The following is a 22,521-nucleotide window of genomic DNA, read 5'->3' on the forward strand; positions in this document are numbered from 1 at the left end:
TTTTTTTTTTTTTTTTTTTTTTTTTTTTTTTTAAAAAAAAAAAATTGCTCTTGATTCGAGTCATATCTCGATTCGAAGAACTGCTTTTTCGAATTCTATGTGCATTGGCAACAACTCCAAGTAATATGTTACGACCGGATGGTTTCCGGCACGGGTACAGACAACAGGGATATATCATCTCATCCAGCTTTGATCAATTGATATTCTTTCGTTCTTCGGCGGCCTCATGCACCACCAATGAAACCCCTGCTTGCCAGAGCCAATCTCCACGCACAAGCCAACCTTACCGCCCGCTCCACGTGCTCGAGCGAACCATGCCATTCAGACTGGGCTGTGCCGACAAGGGTGTATTCAGCTCAATTTTATTTCCTTCCCCGCCACCTTATTTATTTCTTCTTCCTCGAGGAAGAACCATCCTCGACACATTCGAGAGGCAAAGTCGCGTTAATGCGGTAGACCCTCCGAATATGGCCTCTGAAATCCCGGAGTGCACGCGGTCGTGCTTGCAGGATGCAGTCAACCGTGTTGGGTGCCGGGACCTCGAAGACACGGCATGCTACTGCACCCCAAAAAATCAACAAGCGATGAATTCCGATTCCACCGCTGTATCCTGCATCTTGGGCGCCTGTCCCTCTGAAGAGCTTAGCAGTATGCTTTCAACGGCTTATGTCCCCGATTCGTCCCCTCACAGTCAATCGCGTATAGTGACAGTTGATGCTAACGCCTGCCTCTATCGTTCTTAGCGGTAGTATTTTCCCTGAGCCTAATATGCCTCGGAGTTGGATCGAATCCGTTTACGGTGCTTCCAACGGTGCTTCCGACAGGGCTCCCAACAGCATTCACGATCCCAGAATTCACAATTCCGACCAGCGAGACCACACCCACCAGCGCAGGCAGGGAAGCTGGAGGCCAGGACAACCAGGGCTCGGGAAGAGGCCTATCGGCGGGAGCGAAGGGCGGGATTGCGGCGGGTGTTATAATCTCTGCCATTCTACTCCTAGGCGCTCTCTTCCTATATCTTCGAAGTCGGCGCATTTCCAAATCCACCCCGACCCTTCCTGCGGCCGGTATGGCTCCGGCCCCAGCTCCAGTGGAACATCTGCCTCCCGACCCAGCATCAGGGCCTCCTCAAAAGACCTATCTACCAATATCTGTCCTAGGACCCACAATCTCTCCGCAGCGGCCTCCAGCCACCGAAGTTAATCTGCCATTTGCTGCGCAGGGGCAGATGCCGCAACTACCGCAACGGGACTACACTCCTATGAGCAATACTAGCACTGTCCACGAACTTGGAACTACGACCCATCACTCGGGACAAACAGACCCAGCAGAACTGGGTGTTGGCGGTGTTGTTCCTGGAGTCTATGAGCTGAACACCGCACAACAGATACACAGGGCGTCTGAACTAGAAGGAAGCGGCCGCCCAGCCCAACGGTTTGGGTGAATGCAGGATCGCAAATATAAAGTATATTACGGGAAGTTCTGGAAAACTGTGTGGGGAAAAGTCACTATTATCATCAAGAGGCATAAATATAATAACCTAATCTGTTAGGACGTGGGGCTCTCGCCCGCAATATGTACTATGCATGCGGTTTGACAGTAGTACGCGTATATCGCGAAACGCATGGTTATATATGGGGCATTCCCTATCGTTCTTGACACTGCATCCGTTCATGTGCCCACTTTACATTAAATATTGCTGTCACTTCCGTGTTAGAAACTAAATCTAGGAAGCCAGGTACTTCGGCCCGCGTCTCACCCCAACGTAGTCTCTGCGACCTTTACTCTTTACCGACTTGTGCTGCCAATGACCATAGGACATCCATCCACTCAGTTCCTTGGGAATGGATCCAGATTGAGACTTCTTGGGCTTACGACCGAAGTGTTCGGGGTAGCATTGATATGCGAAGGGAAAAGAAGGTGATACATATAATAAATCCAGTACTACCCGACTCTCCACGATATCACAATCTTAACTCAAATGACACCGAAGTTCCAACCGTTCCCCAGATCTACCACTTTATTCCTTCTGCCAGTCCCCTCAAGGTGCCCAACGCCAAGCTGGGTGTTTCCACTCCAGATTTTCTATCTCGGCTTGAGACAGACCGCTTAACTCCTGGTCGACATCTCTCTTCTCTCGCCTTCGGTTATCCCAGTTCATCCATAATGATGTGAGTATGCCACAAACCAGAATACCGCTTGCTGCCCCAAGATTAAGCCCGTTGCCAATTTTATAGTCAGGAGCGTCCCATTTGATATAGGACCAAGTAGAAATTAGTCCACCAACATTTCCAAACATCATATTAGTGGCCAAGGACATGCTTCGTGAGGTATCCGAGATGACTTGTGCAGAGACCTGGGCATTCGTCAAGGGGCCCATGGCGAATGTGCTAGACGCAATAAGGAACGTAGCAGCGTATCGTACTTTTCCATCCGTAGACGCCAAGAACATGAGAAAGCCACTCATAACCATAGGAGCAGAGAGGATCATCCAGATTTGCCGCTTGTCGGTGATCCAGCTCAGGGCTGGGAGAAGGAGGGTGAAGAATGCGCCGACGATATAAGGCGGAACCGTGGCTAGTTGTTTCTGGACAACAGTATGCGTCGGGTAAATGGTTGAGACAATGGTAGGCAAGAAAAATGCTAAGCCCTGCACTGTAATGTTGCAGAGAAGGAAAAGCCAAGAGGTCGCAAGGACAACGGGGTTCCAGATGCCCAGCCAGGCCTTTTTGTTGTCATACTTGTCCAAGAGAGCAGTCTGCGCGACACGCTCCGACTTCACACGGGCAATGGCAAGGTCCTTCTCCTCTTGGGTTAACCAGCGAGCTGTCTCGGGTCTATCCGTGATGGTAATAAATGCGATAAGAGCGATGCCAATGGTTATGATGCCCTCGATGGCAAAAATCATGCGCCATTCTGTCAGGCTGCCAAACTTTGGTAGTCGCAAGATCGCCGACGCTAAGAAACCTCCAAAGGCTCCAGCTAAGGGGACCATGACGACATACAGGGAGAGGCGGAATGCTACAGTAAATCTCAGAGGTTAGTTTCTTCCACAAGAATACGCGATGTTCAAGCCAAAATCTCTGCACTTACCGAGTTCCGAACGCCTGTACCACCTTGAAAGATAGTACGAGGTGCCTGGCATCATCCCACTTTCGAAAATCCCCAAGACGAACCGAACACCACAAGCCTGAGGGAGATCATTCACGAACGCCGTCCCAATCGACGCAATTCCGAAGCCAAGGGCCAAGATGGGGAGGAACCAACCGGGCCCCATCCATTTGCAGACAATATTAGACGGGATTTCGAAAAGAATGTAGCTGATGTAGAAGATGGAAAGCAGCTGGTTATAGTCGTAGGTTCCTGTCATTCCCAAGTCTTTTTCTAACCCAGCAAGTCTTGCATTTCCTTTTGCCAGTGGGTTAGCTGCCGGATGTTGGTTGTACTTCAACTTCAGGGGTAAGGTGGCGTACCGATGTTCGCACGATCAATAAAGCAAAAGAGGTAGATGAGCGCAACGGTTGGGATGACCATCAAATCAATCTTCCATGTCAGTCGCCTTTCGGCGGCTTTGTCAAACTGGACAAGGGATACACCGTATCTAGGGGGCGTCAGTAAGTGTTGCCTATGATGGGCTGAGCCGAGTTGGGTTTTGTAAGCGAGTAGTACCTGTCAGTGGCTACGAAACCACTCTCAGCCGCAGCATGAATATTGCTCTCATGGTGGGTTGCTTCAGCCGTGTCACTAATAATTCCTTTCTCGTTATCAGATTCAGAAACCAGAATGGTCTGGTTTGTTGTTGGGGGCGCCATGGCGACGTCCGTGGCTGTGTGCGGTGATCAATACTCTGGCTGTGAGCAACGGTGGTAATTTTAGGAGAAAGACGCGTTGACACTAGCTTCTCGGCCAGGGGGGATCGTCCAAAATGTGAGGAGATGTAGTGATATTTAACAATATTCAAGAATGATGGAATGGAGTTTCACAAGGGACATAGAGATTACGGGGTTATATCGTATTTAAACAAGATCCAGCCACTGTGGATGGTAGATCCTCTTCATCTGAGATCTTCCCGGAATCCGGAATCCCCAATTTTACCCTGGTAGACCGACCTCCCACTACGACAGATTACGACCTCTTCATGACCAGTTTTGGGCGTGTCTGTACTTGGCAACAGGGGTTGAGGTCGTCCAGGCCTTTCAGAAACCATACTTCTGTTCCACAAGAGGGATAGCGTCCTTTTCCCCGCTTCCCAATTCCGGGGTAGGCACTGTGGGGTGCATAGCTGCGATCTTGCTCTTCGGAATTACTCTCATCTTCATTGGATCAAATTACGTCTCTCGGAATCCTTAGATTTGTCGTCATTTCATTCAGAGTCAGCCAGGTCCGGGAGTGACATCCTCTATTGAATTTTAGCATTGAGCATGGCTCCATTCGGGAACGAAGATACGCCCGCAAGCATCTTTTGGGAAAGAGGGTTACCAGGACTGCTCTCCCAAAAAGTAAATTTGGGGGACGCAACCAAGGGTTGTAGGAATAGGGAGACGAGACAAGATCTCGAGACGCCGGTGGTCCTGTGGTTTCGATTGTCGTTGGAAAGCCCTGAAAATCGGAGAGAGGGGCGAGCACGGCAAGGAGAGTTTGATATATTATTTTCAATGTATCAACATGCAGTAGGCCCCAAACGATATATACATTGTCTATCCATTTAAGAAAACATGGCTCCTTACTCTTAAGTCCGCCGGAGAGAAAGTTAGAAAGTAAAGATGTTATCCTGAACGTTTAGAAAGTCTTGCATGTCCGCGAAGAAAATGTATGGAAATGTGTCTAGGTTCCCAACTTGGTCTTTTGCGGCACTCCTAACAATCACACCCGACTCGCCAAACGAAGGTGAGGATTCCATAGTCAACGGCGGCTGGGACGGATAAGAAGCCTCTGTAATACGTTGGAATCCACTGTCGTTAGTCATAGGAGCCAGCTCTGCTCGGCCTGACTGAGGCGTCCTCATAACTGCGGTATACGTGGGTTCTGGGTCTATATCCAGTAAATTGATGTCATCATCCCTGCCTGCGAACTGTATGGTCTCCGAATCACCATGCCGTGAAGTGGATAAGCTGTCCGAAACAGGCGTGAATGCTGCTGTTGGCAACGGGTCCACCTCGTCACTACGCGAGCCGGCTGTCATATTATGCACATCCATATCGCTGGCGGACTCTCGGCGATCCACGGCAGGTTGGTTTCCTCTACTCTCCTTTGGGGAGGAAGAGTCCGAGGCGGTAAAAGCGGTGCTCCTTTGTGTTCTTGAGTTAAGAGCGGCTTGGACAACCTTTAATTTCTCCAGCTTGTCGCAAAGCTTCCGCATCATCCAAGATTTGGCTGCAAGGCCCCTCACCAATCCCATTGCCATATGAAGCTCCTCGGAGCAGGATGGCTCGCTAGCGTCCTTCCTATGTCCAACAAAAAGCAGGATCGATGAAAGAGCTGACTCGAGGAAGTGATTAAATGTCTTCTGTTGGGCCTGATAGACATCAGAAGTTCGGGCCATCGTAACCAAAACTCGGATGGTGTCGCAAGCGACCTCGATGACGGTCTGCATGCTTGAGGTATCTACATCGCGAGGTCCGGATTGGAAAGCCGAGTGTCGCCGTATCACAATCCTCATTTGGTTGGCCCGAAGATAGAGCAGGAGCCGGAGCCGATACTGGCTACGTGGCTCCGTCGCGGGATTAAACTCGGCGCGGTTGCCGTTGAACCGGAGGAAATAGGGTAAATTACGTCTCCACTCCACGACCCTGAAGTCAGAGAAATCCCGGGCCGTGCTCGATGAGCCCTGGCCAAGAATAGAGGATCGGCACTCGGTTGCTATTCGACAATAAGCGACCATGGCTCTAACGTATGCAGAACAAAGAGAGTCATCCTATGGAACCACATTCAGCTATTTGATATGAATCGGGTGGGACCTTAGCCCGGTTGAAGGAGAAAAAGGAAGGGAATCATACCCAAGTATCCACATCGTGATCGATATCGGACTCGGAAATGGCAAAAGGGAGGCCTGTACCGAAGCTCCACCGTCGGTCCAATATATACGCCGACCACAGAATTTTCTCCGCTCTAGTCCGCTCTTGGGCAGTGTTGAATCGGTGGAGAGAATTTGAATTATGATAGCCGAGCTCCTGGAGTATCCTGAGGACACCGCCGATACACCTCCACGCAAGAGACTCCCGATCCGTCATGAAGTAGTATATGCTCTATCGACGAATAGCAGTGTCAGTGAGCTTAACAGCCTTGCTTGAGGGTGGATCATGTCAACCTCCGCCCTACTTACAATCAGCATGAGTAATTGGATAGTGTCTTCATCAACAGTCTCCATCTGAGACTTGCACGTTGCGTGCTGCCTTGACTTTTGCGTAAACGCATCGGTAAGCTCGCTGATACTCAAATCCTCAAGAACAGCTAGTATGGCGAGCAGTAGGTTCAAAATATGCTCTCGGTGACCGATCATGGGACTAGGATCCAGAGTGGCATCCTGGGAAACAGCTTTAAGGTCATCCCGAATGGTATCAAGATCTAGAAAGGGGTATTGCACGCCAACTTCCTCCCCATATACCTTGAGGATGTTAAGGCATGACTGTAACCCAATGAAGCGTGCCAGATCTCCGGTACCATTGTCTAATCTCCAGTCGTGCACTTTTCGCAAGATTTTGACAAAGCTCGGGGGGTGGCTTCGTCGCGGCGTCTGGGCAGCCACAGTGGTCGACTCTGAGCTCACATGGAGTTCCTCGGCGAGGTTGAAGAAATAGTTCGAGCTCCCCGGCGGCGTGAATCCGGAGTCGTTATTCACCGAGGGAGACTTGGCTTCTTGCGCAACCTGTGTAGTGCTGATGGCGTCCGAAGGCGCTGTCGGTCGTGGCGGACTACCCCGTGATTCTCCTTCTGGCCGCTTCCTGGTTCAGGCATATTAGTGGGTGGATCGAAAGGATGTGTTGCGGTGTATGGGGGATGGAGGGTGGGCATAGGCCACCGAAGGAAAGGGGCGAAGAGGACGAGATGACCACGGACGGAACAGAAAGACGACGAACAATCTAGGGCGGAATCGAGAATAACGTTCATAGTTGCATTCTGACTCGCTGGCCGCACAGGCGGTGCAAGGTCTATTACCGCTACATTTTATTTTGCGTCGTTTGCATGCGGAACTGTAGGCATGGAAGAAAGGAGGAGCACATTAGTAAATGGCGCCTAATTAAAATAAGCTGCACGATGAGGATTAAGCAAACAGGGGAGATCAGAAGGGCAAGGGAGAAAAGGGGAAATCCAACCAGGCGACAGGTGTATACGGCTCCCGTTTCTTCCGCACGCCGGAGAGTGCCAGGACAGATGAGGTAGCCATGGTGGGTGGAGATATTTTGCTGGCAAGGTAGAGATGACTTGCTTGGAGGATTTGGGGTAGTTGATAGAGGGCAGGAGCAATAGGAGTGGAGACTCGGTATTTGCGAATAATCGACCCTCGATGACTAAGCTGCTCCAAAATAGTTCGGCGACCAGCAATGGCACACTGAGGTCCGTGCATTGCGGGGGTGGAGTAGCAGTGATGGGTGGAAGGAGCGCTGGAAAGGGAATAGCTTCACATCCTCCACAACCTTATAACTCGTAAGCATTCATGCAAAAGACCGCATGGGGGAAGAGCGAAAATCGGCAACGGCTTCGGCTAAGGCATAAAAGCTTCTTGCCTTTTACGAGGGCCTGGCCCCGGATCTAAGATTTCAAAGCATCCCCCCACGGGGCCCCGGCTAGTGCCGGAATCGGGCCAGGGTTGAAACGTAACAATCCAAAAAACGACTCAAGATTGATGCTACATAAATGATAAAATCTCGAAACCGAAGCCGGAACTCATCCTTATGTCGTCATTATTACGACATGCCGCACCTACTCTTGCCCTGGAGCCTTGAATCGCCTCTGAAGCTTTCCCCATGCATGCTCTACATACTCCTCCTGGACGCGCTGACAACGGACCAAGGACCAATCTGTGACACCCAGCATCAGGGAGCTCTCAAACATGAACGCCATGCTGCCCGCTCCCACCTTTTGTGGAGCCAACTCAGCGTTGCTGGCTGCTTCGAACGTCCCCTCATCCGGCCCGTGTGCAGCCATGACGTTGTGGAGAGAGGCGCCGCCGGGCTGGAAGCCATCTTGCCCGCCGGCTTTGGCATCGTAATCACCGGCGATTAATCCCATGAACTCCGACATGGTATTGCGATGATACCACGGCGGACGGAAAGTGCCTTCGGCTACAAGCCAGCGGGGCGGGAAGATGACAAAGTCCGCCACTGCAGTGCCTACAATAGGACTCGGTGCCGTAAGGACGGTAAAGATACTAGGGTCGGGGTGATCGTAGCTGATACTTCCGATGGTATTGAACCGGCCAAGATCATACTTGTACGGGTAGTAGTTGCCGTGCCACGCTACTACATCGAAAGGACTGTGATCCTGCGCCGCATCGAAAAGTCGCCCGCCAAATTTGACCGTGATGACCCAATCCGACTGATCGTCCTCATAAGCCGCGACAGGTGCCTGAAAATCGCGTGCATTCGCCAGACCATTGGATCCGATCGGGCCGAGCTCGGGAAGCTGAAAGTGGCCCTGGAAGAGCTCAAGAACGTATCCTCGACTTGGCCCTTCGGGCAGGTCTACGCGATATCGAATTCCTCTCGGGATCACCGCGATCTCCCCGGGGCGAACGAGAAGCCTGCCAAGTTCAGTCTGAATGTCAAGTGTGCCCTGTTGGGCGACAATTAAAAAGTCGCCATCGGCCGAGTAGAAGGCCTGTTTAGGCGGCATGTGCTTTCCCGCACCGTAAATGTAAATTGCCAGACCTGTCTTGGTAGTCGGATCTCCCGAGCCGGCGACAAGCCGAAGGCCGGAAGTGAAATCGAGGTCCTCGCTGGCTTCGAATGGCCGCCAGCGTAGTTGGTTTGGGACTTGGATATAATCCGGTTTGCCATTTGCCGGGTATCCAGAGAGCTCAGCCGCTGACGGCCGGAAGGCTCTCTGGGCGGCAGATGGGAGAATGCGGTAGAGCCAGGTCTGCTGATTTTCGTTGCGAGGAGCTGTGAAAGCGGTGCCAGAGAGCTTCTCCGCATAGAGGCCAAGTCCAACTTTTTGAGGAGAGTTCTGCCCTACGGGGAGAGCGCCTTCAACCGCCTCGGTTCTATCCACGATTGATGTTATTACTAAAACATGTACATAACAGCGGAGCAACCTCGAAAAATGATCCCCTCTGGTTTTAGACGTTGGAAAACACGTACTCATGATAAGAGCCCAATCCATTCAGATAGGTGTATTTTTCTTCTACTGTAAATTGACTTGTCGGCATGGTGACTTCTGACGGTGGAGGGGAGCAGAGCAGAGCTTCGTGATAAGGTGAAGTGCTGTGTGGCGAATCACTCAAATTCCTAGCCGGTATTTTGACTTCGTATACTTTTTTTTTTTCTTTTCCCTCCCACCCAGGACGTCTTTCTTATACTCCTAGCGTCATTCATCCCGATGAAGCAGACTATCGGCGCAATCCGACACATTTCTGTATGACGGCTTTTGATGGTGTGTTCCTCCACGGTCACCTTGGCACAACGGTCCAACTCGCTAGTCCGTCTTGGGTAATGGAATCGGAATCTGGAATATTTTTGGTGTGGGGTTCCGAATTCCGAGTCCCCGTTCATGAGGGGAAGCATCCAACCAGGATCCACACCACCTTTTCATCCCGGAATCGAAATTGCGGGGGAGGGAGCTACCCCAGGCCGGCTTCGAGGATTAACCACTAGGAGGGTCAGAAATCGTAAGCTGAGTGAATCTGGGGGAGGGCCTGGACCCGCTCCCGTTGCGCCGTGGAGGAAGAAGAAAATAATTCAATGGGAGTTCAAAATATAAGACAATGCCCCGAGCAGCTTCAGCTTCAGCTTCTTTCCAACTGTTCCCCAATCCAACTTGTCCATCTCTTGAGTCTTGACAGCAACTACTTATCCCAGCAGCACTATGATTACAGACATTACAGACGTGACCGCCATGATTGCGGGCATTGGAGACGTGCCGTACCAGGTCATCGGAGTCGCTGCTATTGCGGCGACTTTTGTCCTCATTAAACTGTTGGACTCGACCGACATTCCGAAAATCAAAAATCTCCCTTCCATCCCTGGTGTCCCCATCTTCGGTAATCTGTTGCAGCTGGGTACGGACCATGCCCGTGTCGCCGCGAAATGGGCCGAGCAGTATGGCCCCGTCTTCCAGACACGGCTAGGAACCAAGGTAAATCCAACCCATACCCAATATGAATGGATAATAGTCATTTTCTCCGATACTAAGACATAGAGTAGCGAGTAGTTTTTGTCAATTCTTACGAGACGGTTCGACACTTTTGGATCAAGAACCAATCTTCCCTCATCTCCCGACCCATGTTCCATACATTCCATTCCGTCGTTTCCTCCTCTCAGGGCTTCACTATCGGCACTTCACCGTGGGATGAGTCCTGCAAGCGACGACGCAAGGCAGCCGGAACGGCCTTGAATCGCCCCGCTGTCCAGTCTTACATGCCAATCCTCGACTTGGAATCCACAGTCAGTATCAAGGAACTCCTCGGAGACTCCAAGAATGGCACCTGCGATATCGATCCCACCCCCTACTTCGCTCGGTTTGCTCTGAATACCTCTCTCACACTGAACTACGGTTTCCGTATCGACGGAAACATTGACAGCGCCCTGCTGCGAGAGATCACCTACGTTGAACGCGAAATCTCCACCCTCCGATCGACGAGCAACAATTGGCAAGATTACGTCCCGCTCCTGAGGATATGGGGAGCTCAGAATTCAACCGCTAAAGAGTTCCGTGCCCGCCGGGACAAGTATTTGTCGGATATGCTTGCAGATCTCAAGGACCGGATCGCAAAGGGAACAGACAAGCCATGCATTACGGGAAATATTCTCAAGGACCCGAATGCGAAGTTGAACGAAGGTGAGAAAGGAACTGCGTATCTTTTTTGTGTGATCTGATTTGCCCAGTCATTTTATGTTGCCACGAGTTTGTGTTTGAGCCCCGCTAACCGTATTTATTTTGCAGCTGAAATGAAGTCCATCTGCTTGACCATGGTGTCTGCTGGTCTCGATACCGTTCCGGTAAACTTGATTTTGGGCCTGGCATATCTTTCCACACCCGATGGCCAGAAGATTCAAGAGAGGGCCTTGAGGGAAATCCAGGAAGTCTACCCTAATGGTGAAGCCTGGGAGAAGTGCTTGATCGAGGAAAAGGTGCCGTATGTTACTGCACTCGTCAAGGAGACACTGCGGTTCTGGACTGTCATTGCCATCTGCCTTCCGAGAACGAGCATCAAGGACATCGAGTACAACGGGTCCATCATCCCTGCTGGCACCACCTTTTTCATGGTAAGTTTCTCATTGCTCGTGGCACTGCATATAGTGGAGTTAGTCGCTTACTCATTGTCCAAAACAGAACGCCTGGGCGGCAGATTATGACGAGACCCGGTTCCCTGCTCCCTCGGAGTTCCGACCTGAGAGGTTCCTTGATGACCCGGAAACCGGCACTCCTCATTACGCTTACGGCGCTGGATCTCGTATGTGTGCCGGGTCTCATCTGGCCAACCGCGAGCTGTTCACTGCCTATGTTCGCCTCATAACCGCATTCCGCATCACTCAGGCGAAGGATCCGAAGGACCGCCCTATAATTGACCCCTTTGAGTGTAATAGCTGCCCCACGGCTCTTACCATCGACCCTAAGCCTTTCAAGATTTGTCTAAAGGCACGGAACGAGCCAGAACTGAGGAAGTGGATTGCGGCGGCGGAGGAGAGGACGAAAGACCTGTGAATATGAAAAGAGATGGATTGAAGCAGGGTTCGGGGCATCCAAATAAGGATTTTGTTTATGTAGTATAAGTCCATATGATTCAATTACGATGGTGATGATATCCCTTATTGAGTCTCCATCTTGCTCATTAAAGAAACGAAAATCAAGAAAAGAAAAAAATAAAATAAAAACTCCCATGAAACCGTGAAGACAGCACCAACACCATTGTAAATGTCTAGTCAAGACTAACATCGTCGCTGCAACTTGGAGTCTGTCCTCAATGAGAAAATATTCAAAGAAACTGTCGCGTACAACCTTCCAACATTGATCACGTCAATTTCCCGCAATGCGCGGTCCCGTTTCTCGAGCAGCGCTGTCAGATGAAGACGCACAATTCCGTCGTCCGTCGATGCTTACCCCGCGTCGGTTAGGGACGGCACCCCGACAGTAGCCGGAACTCAGATTTCCGAGCGCAGCACAGGAGACAATGATGGGAGACCATATAAGCTTTCGAAATAGTCCTACGTTTTGACGTGGCCAGGACCAATTGACAATACAACCACTCAACATGGCATCAGACACTTGCGAGTACTCTCTTTACACCTACTTCCGGTCTTCGTGCTCCGGCCGCATCCGGATTGCGTTGAACCTAAAGAAAATCCCATACAAGCCAGTCTACGTCAATTTACTGAAGGGCGATCAATCGTCGGCGGACCATGAGAAGATCAACCCATCCCGTGCTGTTCCAACTCTTCAGGTCACCAAGTCAGGCAAGGATACCTTCATAAGCCAATCCGTTGCGATATTGGAGTATCTCGAAGAGAAATTTCCCGGCCAGAACCCGCTGCTCCCTCCAATCACTGACCCCGAAGCTCGAGCTTCTGTGCGAGCGCTGGTGAACATCATCGCGGCCGACACACAGCCAGTCACGAACCTTCGCATTCTGCAGCGTGTCGACCGCCTTGGCGCATCGAAGGAGGATTGGAGCCGAGAACTTCAAGCGCAAGGACTCGCGGCCTATGAGCGTGTGATTACGGCCACAGCTGGGAAGTACTCTGTGGGAGATTCTATAACGTTGGCAGACGTTTGTCTGGTCCCTGCTGTTTGGGGTGCCGTGAGATGGGGCGTTGACATGACAGCGTTTCCGACTATTCAGAGGATTTACGAGGAAATGGACAAGGAACCTGCTGTCCAAGAGGCTCATTGGGCAAAGCAAGCGGACACTCCCGAGGGGTTGAGGCAGTAGTGATAGACATATCGAATTTGTCAAAGAAAGACTTTGGTCCACGATCCATGTTTTATTATTCCTAGCTCAGTGAATCGTGCACTTGTCAGAACTGGACGCGCCTCCAGATCTAGTACTTGTCCCTCCCTCGCTTCTCCTTTCTGTATTTTATGAATATTTTTAATATCCCATTTTATTTTATTTATTTATGTTATTTATTTATATTTTACTTTTATCTATGTATTTAGTATTCCTTCTCAATCAGCCTCATCTTTTCCCTTCGGACGTCCAAGACGCATTGCAGCTTTGGAAGTCTCCCCCGTCCTGTTCATGCCGAGCACACTCGCCGACATTGCTGATCGGCGAGATGATGCGCTAATTCGTATTAATCTGCAGCTCCCACCAATTGCCACAATTGCTCAATTGATCCTCTGAAAATTGTGGGACGCGCAGACAACGAATCGGATTGCCCAATTGCACTTTGGCTGGATCTCGCCGCGTCACATTTCCACATTTCCGCAGACTCAGTAGACGGAATCGGCGCCGGCTAGCTTTCCACTCTAAAATTCATTCCGAGCACTGGAATGCATTCCATATTTCCATGCTCTGGGAAAGACACTTCCGCGAAATTTCCGTCGAAAATGCGGCCTTATCAGTGAACCCCGCATTGGATATTACGCCGTAACCACTGCCGAATGTTGTGTAAATAGTCGGCCATCATTGCTTGCAATAATTACATCACTCACACAATAACATTTTGCACAAACATTTTGGCCCTGTCTTGGAGTCTTGCGCATTCATTTGTCTCCCTGAACCTCAGTCAAGACAATACCCACAAAAATGACCGCAACTTGGGTTCCCGACATCTCGCCGGAGAGCCCCTTCTCCATAGCCAATATTCCATTCGGGATTATTACCTCTCAAGATGATCCTACGCCGAGGGCCGCCGTAGCCATTGGAGACTACGTACTTGATCTCAAGCAGCTCTCCCAGTCTGACAATTTTGCCCAATTATTCCCGATGCTGAAGGATCATCCCTATGTTTTCCAAGAGCCTACGCTGAACTCATTTGCAGCGCTGGGCAGACCAATTCACGGCCAAGTGCGGAAAATTATCCAGGATCTTCTCTCATCTGAGACCTCGAACCCCGCAGCTCTACGAGACAATGAAGATTTACGAAAGCGGGCTCTCCTACACCAAAGCGTGGTCCAGAATCATCTGCCCTTGAGCATAGGCGACTACACGGATTTCTATGCCGGGTATAACCACGCCTATATGGTTGGCTGTATGTTCCGTGGCCCTGCCAATGCCCTGCAACCGAACTATACACACTTGCCCGTGGCCTACCATAGCCGCTCGTCCAGCGTCATCGTTTCAAAAACTCCTGTGTATCGACCAATCGGCCAGATTCTCCTGGATCCGACAGCCGAAAAGAAACAGCCAACCACGGCCCCTTCGAGGCGACTCGATATCGAGTTAGAGTTGGGTGCCCTCATTGCAACTGGTAACGAGCTCGGATCCCGGGTCAATGTCAACGATGCTGAGAAGCATATATTTGGCTATGTGCTCCTCAATGACTGGAGTGCCCGAGACGTACAAATGTGGGAGTATGTGCCACTCGGCCCGTTTAATGCGAAGAATTTTGCCAGCACAATCAGCCCATGGGTTGTGCTGGCTGATGCGTTGGAGCCTTTTAAAACAAAGGGGATCGAGAACAAGACCGAACTTCAGGGCTACCTCAAGGAATCAGCGGCCAACAATGTGGTCGAGCTTGACCTGGAAGTTGAATTGACCAGTAGGTCTCCCGTGCCCCCGCATATTAACTCCAAAGTATGAATGGCGTTCTAATAGGATTAAAAAAATAGCACCGGAGGGCCATGCCACGACGATATCGAAGACAAGCTCAAAGAATCTTATGTGGTCTTTCCCCCAGATGATTGCGCATCATACGCTTGGGGGTTGCCCGCTTCGAACTGGAGATCTTCTTGGCTCTGGTACCATTAGCGGAACGGGACTTGACCAGAAGGGGAGCTTGTTGGAGATATCCAATGGGGGTAAGAATGATATTTCACTCAATGGGGGAGGCGTTCGAAAATTCCTTCTGGATGGCGATACCATTACCATTCGCGGTGCTGCAGGAGCAGCAGGGCAAAAAGTTGGGTTTGGCGAGTGCATTGGTAGAATACATGCTCCTAAAGATCAGTGATCACATTAGATATATTTAGGCCTCGGAATAGAACTACTGATGGCTGCGCCAAGGAGTCGTCATACAACATTGCTCTCAGAGTGTTTGGACGAAGTTCACAGGGTAGTAGCAGACGCTCCCTAGGATTCTCAAGCTCGATTGAACAGGGAAATATGCCAGCTGGCTTTGCACCGAGACTCCATGATCCTGTTTTAATTTCGATAATTTTCGTCTCGTTTTGTTGCATAAGGTTATTTAGGGACTGGATCGTCGCGAACCCGAAACTGGAGGAACGACAAGCCACCCCTAACCAGCACATCCTTTACGTACTGTAGGTTCGCTGGTGACACAACAAAAAGTTCGACAAATCACATACTTTTGTAGTTGTTACGTATGTAACCTTAAACTCTTAAACTGACCATCGGGGGTTGCGACACTGTCGTCGGGACTTACCACCATTTGAGCACGGCTTCTTCTTCAAACACCCACAGGTATCCTAGAAGCAGACTCGTCACTCGATTTATTCTAGGGAGAACCCCGGTCTGCTACCCTTTCTTGAATACCAGAGCACTCGGAAAACACCAGCATATCCGACTATCAACGCAGGACTTGGGATCACAAAAGACACAACGCTGCGAAAACGCCTTCCCTCTTACGAATTCCATGGCCGCGATTAGAACATTCACTGTCGTCGAGGATGCGCCTTCCCACGACGGATGCCCCTGCGCCTCAGCCAGGGAGGGTGAGGAGCTCGATAAAGCCTACGAACATGACAACCTTATGGAAGGCGTGTCCAACTACGAAGCGCCCGGCCGTCCCCAATATGGCATTCAAATCCACGATACGACACAGAAAGCGGCCGACAAAGAGCATTTACGGAGGCTGGCTAAGACTCTACATGAGATGACAAACTACCCCCGTGGCTTAGATGGAGGCGATGATTACCGAGACAGGCTCGACGTCTACGGACTTCCCATGTCGGACAATATACCGCTGAGGACCGTGTAAGGCGATGTATCGAGCACAACAAGAAGGAGATCCATACGAGGACGATGAATCAACGTGCAGACTTCTTCATCCCACCGCTATACCTACTAGTTGGGTACCAGGGGGCTGTCATTGTAATTCATCGCCCAGAACATCATTGGATAGCTGTGGAGGGAGAGGATATTCTTTCTGGTGAAAAGGGACCTTTCATTGTCGGCAGCTGGGACTTTAGGACCAACGGATTGGCTCTCTATACTCCTCCTGCTGTGCGCGATTCTACTGTGCCAGAGATACAGCTTATTTACGTACAAACAAACGCTTGGGGAGTATATTTTGCACTCAATGAAGCAGATGATCTCTTGGTTCAATGAAGCCTATGCTCCGGAACATCTGGAGCAGGATCTAGCAAGGTACGCTGCTGAGAAGAGTAACGTGCACCTAGGGAACTGGATCGGTCAGTTAAGATGAGGCCTTCTCGACAGGTGGTCATGTGACCAAAGGTCATCCTGCTAGTAGTCACGTGAGCATGGACAATCATCTCAACCCGATCCCAAGCTCGTTACCCCTGATCCACCTCGGTCGATGAAAGTGGGAGAGTCCAAGGAGGATCGCGCCGAAATGGATGACCAACATTATAATCAGAGGCCGGTACCCCAGTTTCGTCATATAATATCTTCAACCTTGGAACGAGTGGGGTTTGGATTCCGAGCGAGAAGGGATCGGGACTACCATTCTCGCGTTTCTCCCAGCCACCCCCCCTTATCTGTCTCACTTCCTGAGACTGTCACCTGCACCCATATCGCTCACTCATGGTTTTCGGAGGCGGTCGTACCTACGGATGAGAGCGACCGTATGAGGGATGTAGAAAATGCGCGAGCAACTCTCGGCGAGCTCCTGTCCGAGTCTGTCATCTTTGGAACCATCAACGCCTTTTACCCACCGCAACCTACCCTAAGCCAAGAGAAGCAATCCGTCATTCGACGTCAGCTTTTATCAGCTTTCGAGTTGTCAACCCAGCGTAAAAGCGGTTCGCCATTTCGCCGGGCTCCGCAGGGCCGGCTCCCGCTTGAGCGTACCTTTCACCGATTTCCAGACCTGCCCGCCGAGATTCGTCTCCAGATATGGGAAGCTTCTCTTCCAGGGCGCGGCTACCGCACTTTGCACATAGGCCAGATGGTTGGTGAGCCATACTGCTGGACAGCGAAGCTCCCAATGCCAACCTTGTCTCGTGTTTGTCGCGAATCACGCGAGGTGGTTCTCAAGCGAAATATTTTCCCGATTTACGGCTGTGCACCGTACCGAAGTGGTCCCGGGTCTTCCCATGACGTTACACGGCGGTTCATAACGTCGTGGGCATCTTGTGACGATTGCCTCGACTTTGGATCCGATTGCCGTCCGGCTGCTTTGAGATGCGGGGACTATCTGGAGCGAATTGGAGACTTCGCGGTTCCCGCACATAGCCTCACTAGCATTCTTCTTCCCGCAGGTATTGACAACGAGACACGCGGCAATAACCAGCTGGGCGATATCTGGGGAGGGGCGAAGCAACTGATGGTGGTTATTCAAGTCATCTACATATCTCTCCCAATTTTACCACCGTCTGAGATTTCCGACCACTCCAGGCAATGGTATCACGATGAGCAGCCCATCTTGAACGATGATGGAATCAGTGTGTGTAAGGTAGGTGGTTTAGTAGAGGGACCACCACTGGATCCCCTTCTTTATCGCGCCTCAGTCCATAGGAGACCGAAGAACCATCATATTACTACCGTCGCCAGCGTCTACGACAAACCAAGGATCAAAGAACTCCTAGCCCTAGGTACCGTTACTCGACATTGGACAAACCGGGCTTCACGCCTTCGCGCTCTACATTACCATTCGAACGCATTCTGTATGGATTGCCTGGTGGAATGGTGGGAGAAATACGCTCGAACAGCAGCTGAGGCAGCATTGATGGGACAAAGGCACGGTGCACTCGATCTGGATGGGGATGGGCTTGAGAATAGAGAGTTTAATGTATTTCCACAGTTGATACCCGCAATACGCTTCAAGCTCCAGTGGCCGGACTTGGAGGACCATTTGTAAACAGCGACGAACAGTGCAGCCGTTCTAAATATACGAAGTCACGAATTGCGCCCGTTGTGAAGTGCCTCTTTGGAGAGTTAATCTCTCCTCTAACCGTGACCGTGCCTTGCCTTAGAGCGGATGCACATCATCCTTAATGTGATAGATCGCTCGCTCCATGACCGCCGAATCCCCTACCTCAAGAAGATCAATAATGGCCACAGCACTAAAATCAGCATCACCGACCGATTGATACTAGCCGAGAAAGTCTCAAAACCACCACCGGTGTCGAATTAACTCATACTGTTGGATGATATGGATACAATGACGAACACAAGGTCTCTTTTAAACGGCGACTTATATTGATCCGTGCTGTGTCTTGGGGGATGAGCAAAATGCGGAAAAAGACGAAAGACGAAAAGCGAAAATAAAAAGAAAAGAGCAGAAAAGAAAAAAAAAAGGAAAAAAGGGAAAAAAAAAAAAGGGGGGGTTTGGGGGGGGGGGGGGGGGGATGAGTCGAGCGGAAGGCAGACAAACTACAACGAAAACAACGTCGGTGATTCCAGGAGAGAAATTTCCTGGCAGGAAATGGTGCCAGCCGGCCGGACCGCCAACAACCACTTCTTCACTCCGCTAAGCGCCATGAAAATGCAGGTACAAACTCATTCAGAACTCCTCCACGACTACAAATTTAGGCGCACTCCTGGAGCATAAAACCAAAGATCAGAAGAGCCAGAGGTCCCATGTGCTCAGCCTTGTCTATGCTGTACGGTCCGACCTCTTGGATATGGAGGAAGGCATCGGACTTGTTGAAGGACTGCGAACCCCGAATATAATCAACGTACGCAGCGCCAAGGGTTGCGAAATTGAGGTATACTTCATGGCGGTCCTGAGAGACGAGCAATCGACTGCAACTTGCCTGTTAGCGAAAGGGTGCCAAGAAAAAGGGGGGGAATTGTAAGAAGGGGGACCAGCTCACGTCGTTTTCATTTTCTTGTTCGCTCGCAATTCGTTGAGATTGGCAGGAGGGTTAGTGCATATCCACGCCGCCATCTGCGCAGCCTCCTGCATCCTGATCTCGTATCTACCCTGGCGGCGAAGGTATGGCTTGACCTCCGCGATGGCCTTAACCTCAAGGCCTTGGTGCGTGCGAAGGACGCCGTCCACCCTCGCCTCAAAAAATTTTTCCTTCGAGCTGTGAGCCTCATTTGAGACAGAAAAAGCTTTACGCGACAGAGACCAATCGGCATTCACGCCAGGGAAGTTGATTGTGACGGCGATGAGAAATGTGATGAGGGCTGTGTTGACGATTTGCTCATCCTCTATGGCCGTCATATGACGTCCCGTGACGCCGTCGGCCGGGGAGTATGGGGATGGAGCATCAGCTATCTTCAGTTTCCCGACTTTAGAGGCAAGTCGTGATGTGCTGGAGGATGAGTCAGAGGAACCGCTGTCAAACAAGGTGTTCTCTACACCTGTTGACTTGGTCGGGGTGGCCGGGAGCCTTGATGACCCGTACGAGCTCCAGTATCGCGCGCTCGTGTCAGAACCGGGGAGAAGTCGAGCTTAGGTGAACCATCCAGATCAGTGCCTGGGGCGTCCGGGTCCGTGCGCAGTGAATCGTGTGATGCCAGCTGGAAATAACGGACGAGGCTGAATGTACCTAAATCGGGGAAGGCGTTACTTGAATCACGGCGGGGCCGGCCCGAGGCGTGATGAGAGGTGATGGAATGTAGATACTGTTTGAAAGGTGCCGAGTTCTTGAGAAACTCACGTGCCCAGTTTCTGTGTTTTTCGTCGACGAGCCTTTTCCGAGTGGGTGCGTCGTAGAAATTGCTTGCCTGGACCGGTCGTGTGTAAAGCACACGCAAGCAGAAGGAACTTCTTAATAGTCATCTTCAAAGCTGAATCACGAAGGTCTGCCTGGTGAATGGTCGTGTTCCCTAGGGCGTGTTTTTTCACCTGGTTGCGCCAGGCAGTGGGGGTAGAAGGTAACTGATCTGTCACTGGTGCCATTATCAATCACAAAGGTCAGGGGGACTTGATGAAGGTTTGATAGAAGGGGAAGATTTGATAGAAGGTGGGTAGAAGGTGGGTAGAAGGTGGGTAGAAGGTGAAGGTTTGAGAGATGGGGATGAGAGAGGGTTTGAGTCAACGATGTCAATCAAGTTTAATTCTGTCTGAAGAGCATGCCTGGTCTCACTCAGCGTCAGTTGTCGGAATTTCTAAATAGGTTTTGGCTTGCAAGGCAATCAATCTACAAATGCCTTAGATTCTGAATATCGGTGAGCGTTATATAGACAGGCTTTGAATCTTGGCGTCTTAAACGGAAGTGTAATCCAGTACATATTGGACAATATCTACCACGAAACCCGACTATGTTGTTTCCGTTCTTTTGTCCTCAGTTGACTCCTCTTCATCTTTCTTGAACCCCACGTAGTCAATTCCTACTCGGGAGACAACCAAATAAGCCGGGACGACAGCCAGGCCCCAAAGGCCAAAATTTATGCCGAGGGCGGTAATGAGCTAAGTGATGAAGAGTAAGCGATTAGTCTCTTTGCCCGCGATTCTCCTGAGTCTGGGGGTCGTGTTATTTTAACGTACTGGTGTGGACGTTGAGCTGATCCCCGAAGATATACATTGCCCCGCACTCTCCAAGGCTCGAACGTAACTTGTGAGGCGGGGGAAGTCTGCCGCTTCTCTTGCCAGGCTTCCAACTAGCCAATAACCGTAGTTATACGTTAAAGCCCAGTTTACCTGCCACAAGATGTAGAGAGCCCATCCGCGCCCAAATCCTTCATCGACCCAGTCTAGAGACGGCTTATGCTCGGAGTAGCCTTTCTGGACGATGGTTCCCCAGATCCAACAACCTCCAATGAGGGCCATCATAAAGATATACGCGAATTTCGCACGATTGTTAAGCGAGGGGCGCTTCCAATCCAAGAAGGTACCCATGATCAAGGTGGCGAGAATCTGCGCAAGGCCAGTAATAAGCGAAGCAAGAGCACGCGCCCGGACGGAGAAGTAGAGAGAAACATAGGATCCGATGTAAGGAAGGCTCCAGTTGATATAAATGAATAATGGCGTCCTGGTAGTTATCGGTTAGATAAAACAATGATGTGACATCATTAGTAAATAACTTACAGAAGAGCCACTTCCTTTCGTATCATCAGTCTGCCTAGGGCTTTCAGCTCCTCCAAGTCCGATATGCGCGGTGCCAACTGTACCCTCGTTCCGTTCCGTCGCCGCACTTTTTCGGGGGGTGATAGGAAAAAGGTCACGGCGGGACCAAGGCATTCTATTGATTCCATATCAGTCGGCTTCCAGAACTCTCTCATAATGGTATGCATGTTTTGACCACTTACGTAGAACCACAAACACAATATAGGTCCGCCAATCTAGCTTTCCGGCGGCCTTTCCATGGACATTGAAAGCCAAGTTAATGATGCCTCCCAAGATGCCTCCTCCGTTTCGATAGCACAGCCAGTAGGCCAAATATTTGCCTCTTGTATGTGCTTCAGGGTAGCTAAGCATGATGGCGCCTTCAGCGGCCCAGAAGAGGCCAGCTGTGATGCCGCATGCCGCCGAACCAAGGTATATGAACCATTCAGTACCGTATCGATTGTTCGTATACAAGGCTGCTGAGTACAAAACATATCCTGTCGTGCCGAATATCAGTGTGTTTTTGATGCCAAAACGATTCGCGACGATGCTTCCTGTCAGGCAGGTAATTGTCATGAGGGAGAAAAGCAACGCGTTGCCAGCCCTAAAGATAAGTAATCGGGGGTCAGCCAACCATCAATAGGATAATATTGAATGACTCGACATTGTGAGCTCGCAAGCACGAGTACATACATTACTAGGTACGGCGTCTGCTGTCCGCCCGCGCCGACGGAGTTCATGGCATTCCACAAACCAGGGGCCGTGAATGCGGCGACTCCAACGACGGTTGCCTGGAAGAAGACTCCCCTAAACCAAGAGTACTTTTCATCAGGTTGCAAATCGCCATCTTGGCTGGATGCTGTCTCGTGGGCTTGTGTGCCCGTCTGGATTGACTTCGACTCGGCCATTATGTATGTTTGCGATTCGCGATCGACAGAGCTCTCCTCGTTCAATCAGAGGATGAAGTGAACTGGGACCTAGTATCTGGATGTGTATAATCCACCTTCTTAACTATAAGTACATTCATGGTATTTAACTATGTGCATTCACAGGGGTA

The 22,521-nt window shown here is 50.6% G+C and overlaps 5 protein-coding genes and 1 pseudogene across 5 annotated transcripts; 3 read left to right on the plus strand and 3 right to left on the minus strand.

Moving 5' to 3' along the window:
* Positions 1 to 2,041: 2,041 nt before the first annotated feature.
* Positions 2,042 to 3,812, minus strand: SAPIO_CDS6569 (uncharacterized protein; the record flags this gene model as incomplete). The annotated part of the gene is made up of 4 exons (XM_016788636.1): positions 2,042 to 3,021; positions 3,094 to 3,363; positions 3,474 to 3,601; positions 3,670 to 3,812. The coding sequence occupies 4 exons, from the start codon at positions 3,810 to 3,812 to the stop codon at positions 2,042 to 2,044; spliced, it is 1,521 nt and encodes a 506-aa protein (XP_016641680.1).
* Positions 3,813 to 4,750: 938 nt separating this feature from the next.
* SAPIO_CDS6570 (Homogentisate 1,2-dioxygenase) lies at positions 4,751 to 9,367 on the minus strand (the record flags this gene model as incomplete). The annotated part of the gene is made up of 5 exons (XM_016788637.1): positions 4,751 to 5,914; positions 5,997 to 6,245; positions 6,323 to 6,941; positions 7,982 to 9,202; positions 9,300 to 9,367. 5 exons carry the CDS (start codon positions 9,365 to 9,367, stop codon positions 4,751 to 4,753), a joined length of 3,321 nt encoding a protein of 1,106 aa, XP_016641681.1.
* Positions 9,368 to 10,023: 656 nt separating this feature from the next.
* On the plus strand, positions 10,024 to 11,862 carry SAPIO_CDS6571 (putative Cytochrome P450; the record flags this gene model as incomplete). The annotated part of the gene is made up of 4 exons (XM_016788638.1): positions 10,024 to 10,293; positions 10,479 to 10,995; positions 11,101 to 11,423; positions 11,491 to 11,862. 4 exons carry the CDS (start codon positions 10,024 to 10,026, stop codon positions 11,860 to 11,862), a joined length of 1,482 nt encoding a protein of 493 aa, XP_016641682.1.
* A 547-nt stretch (positions 11,863 to 12,409) lies between these two features.
* SAPIO_CDS6572 lies at positions 12,410 to 13,087 on the plus strand (annotated as a pseudogene; the record flags this gene model as incomplete).
* Positions 13,088 to 13,906: 819 nt separating this feature from the next.
* On the plus strand, positions 13,907 to 16,259 carry SAPIO_CDS6573 (Fumarylacetoacetase; the record flags this gene model as incomplete). The annotated part of the gene is made up of 2 exons (XM_016788639.1): positions 13,907 to 14,896; positions 15,858 to 16,259. 2 exons carry the CDS (start codon positions 13,907 to 13,909, stop codon positions 16,257 to 16,259), a joined length of 1,392 nt encoding a protein of 463 aa, XP_016641683.1.
* Positions 16,260 to 18,993: 2,734 nt separating this feature from the next.
* Positions 18,994 to 22,372, minus strand: SAPIO_CDS6574 (uncharacterized protein; the record flags this gene model as incomplete). Its single annotated transcript, XM_016788640.1, has 8 exons — positions 18,994 to 19,210; positions 19,282 to 19,728; positions 19,778 to 19,824; positions 20,754 to 20,828; positions 21,060 to 21,390; positions 21,447 to 21,600; positions 21,668 to 22,068; positions 22,158 to 22,372. 8 exons carry the CDS (start codon positions 22,370 to 22,372, stop codon positions 18,994 to 18,996), a joined length of 1,887 nt encoding a protein of 628 aa, XP_016641684.1.
* Positions 22,373 to 22,521: the final 149 nt, after the last annotated feature.

Source organism: Scedosporium apiospermum (genome assembly GCF_000732125.1).
Source record: "Scedosporium apiospermum strain IHEM 14462 chromosome Unknown SEQ_SAPIO_0105, whole genome shotgun sequence".
Lineage (NCBI taxonomy): Eukaryota > Fungi > Ascomycota > Sordariomycetes > Microascales > Microascaceae > Scedosporium > Scedosporium apiospermum.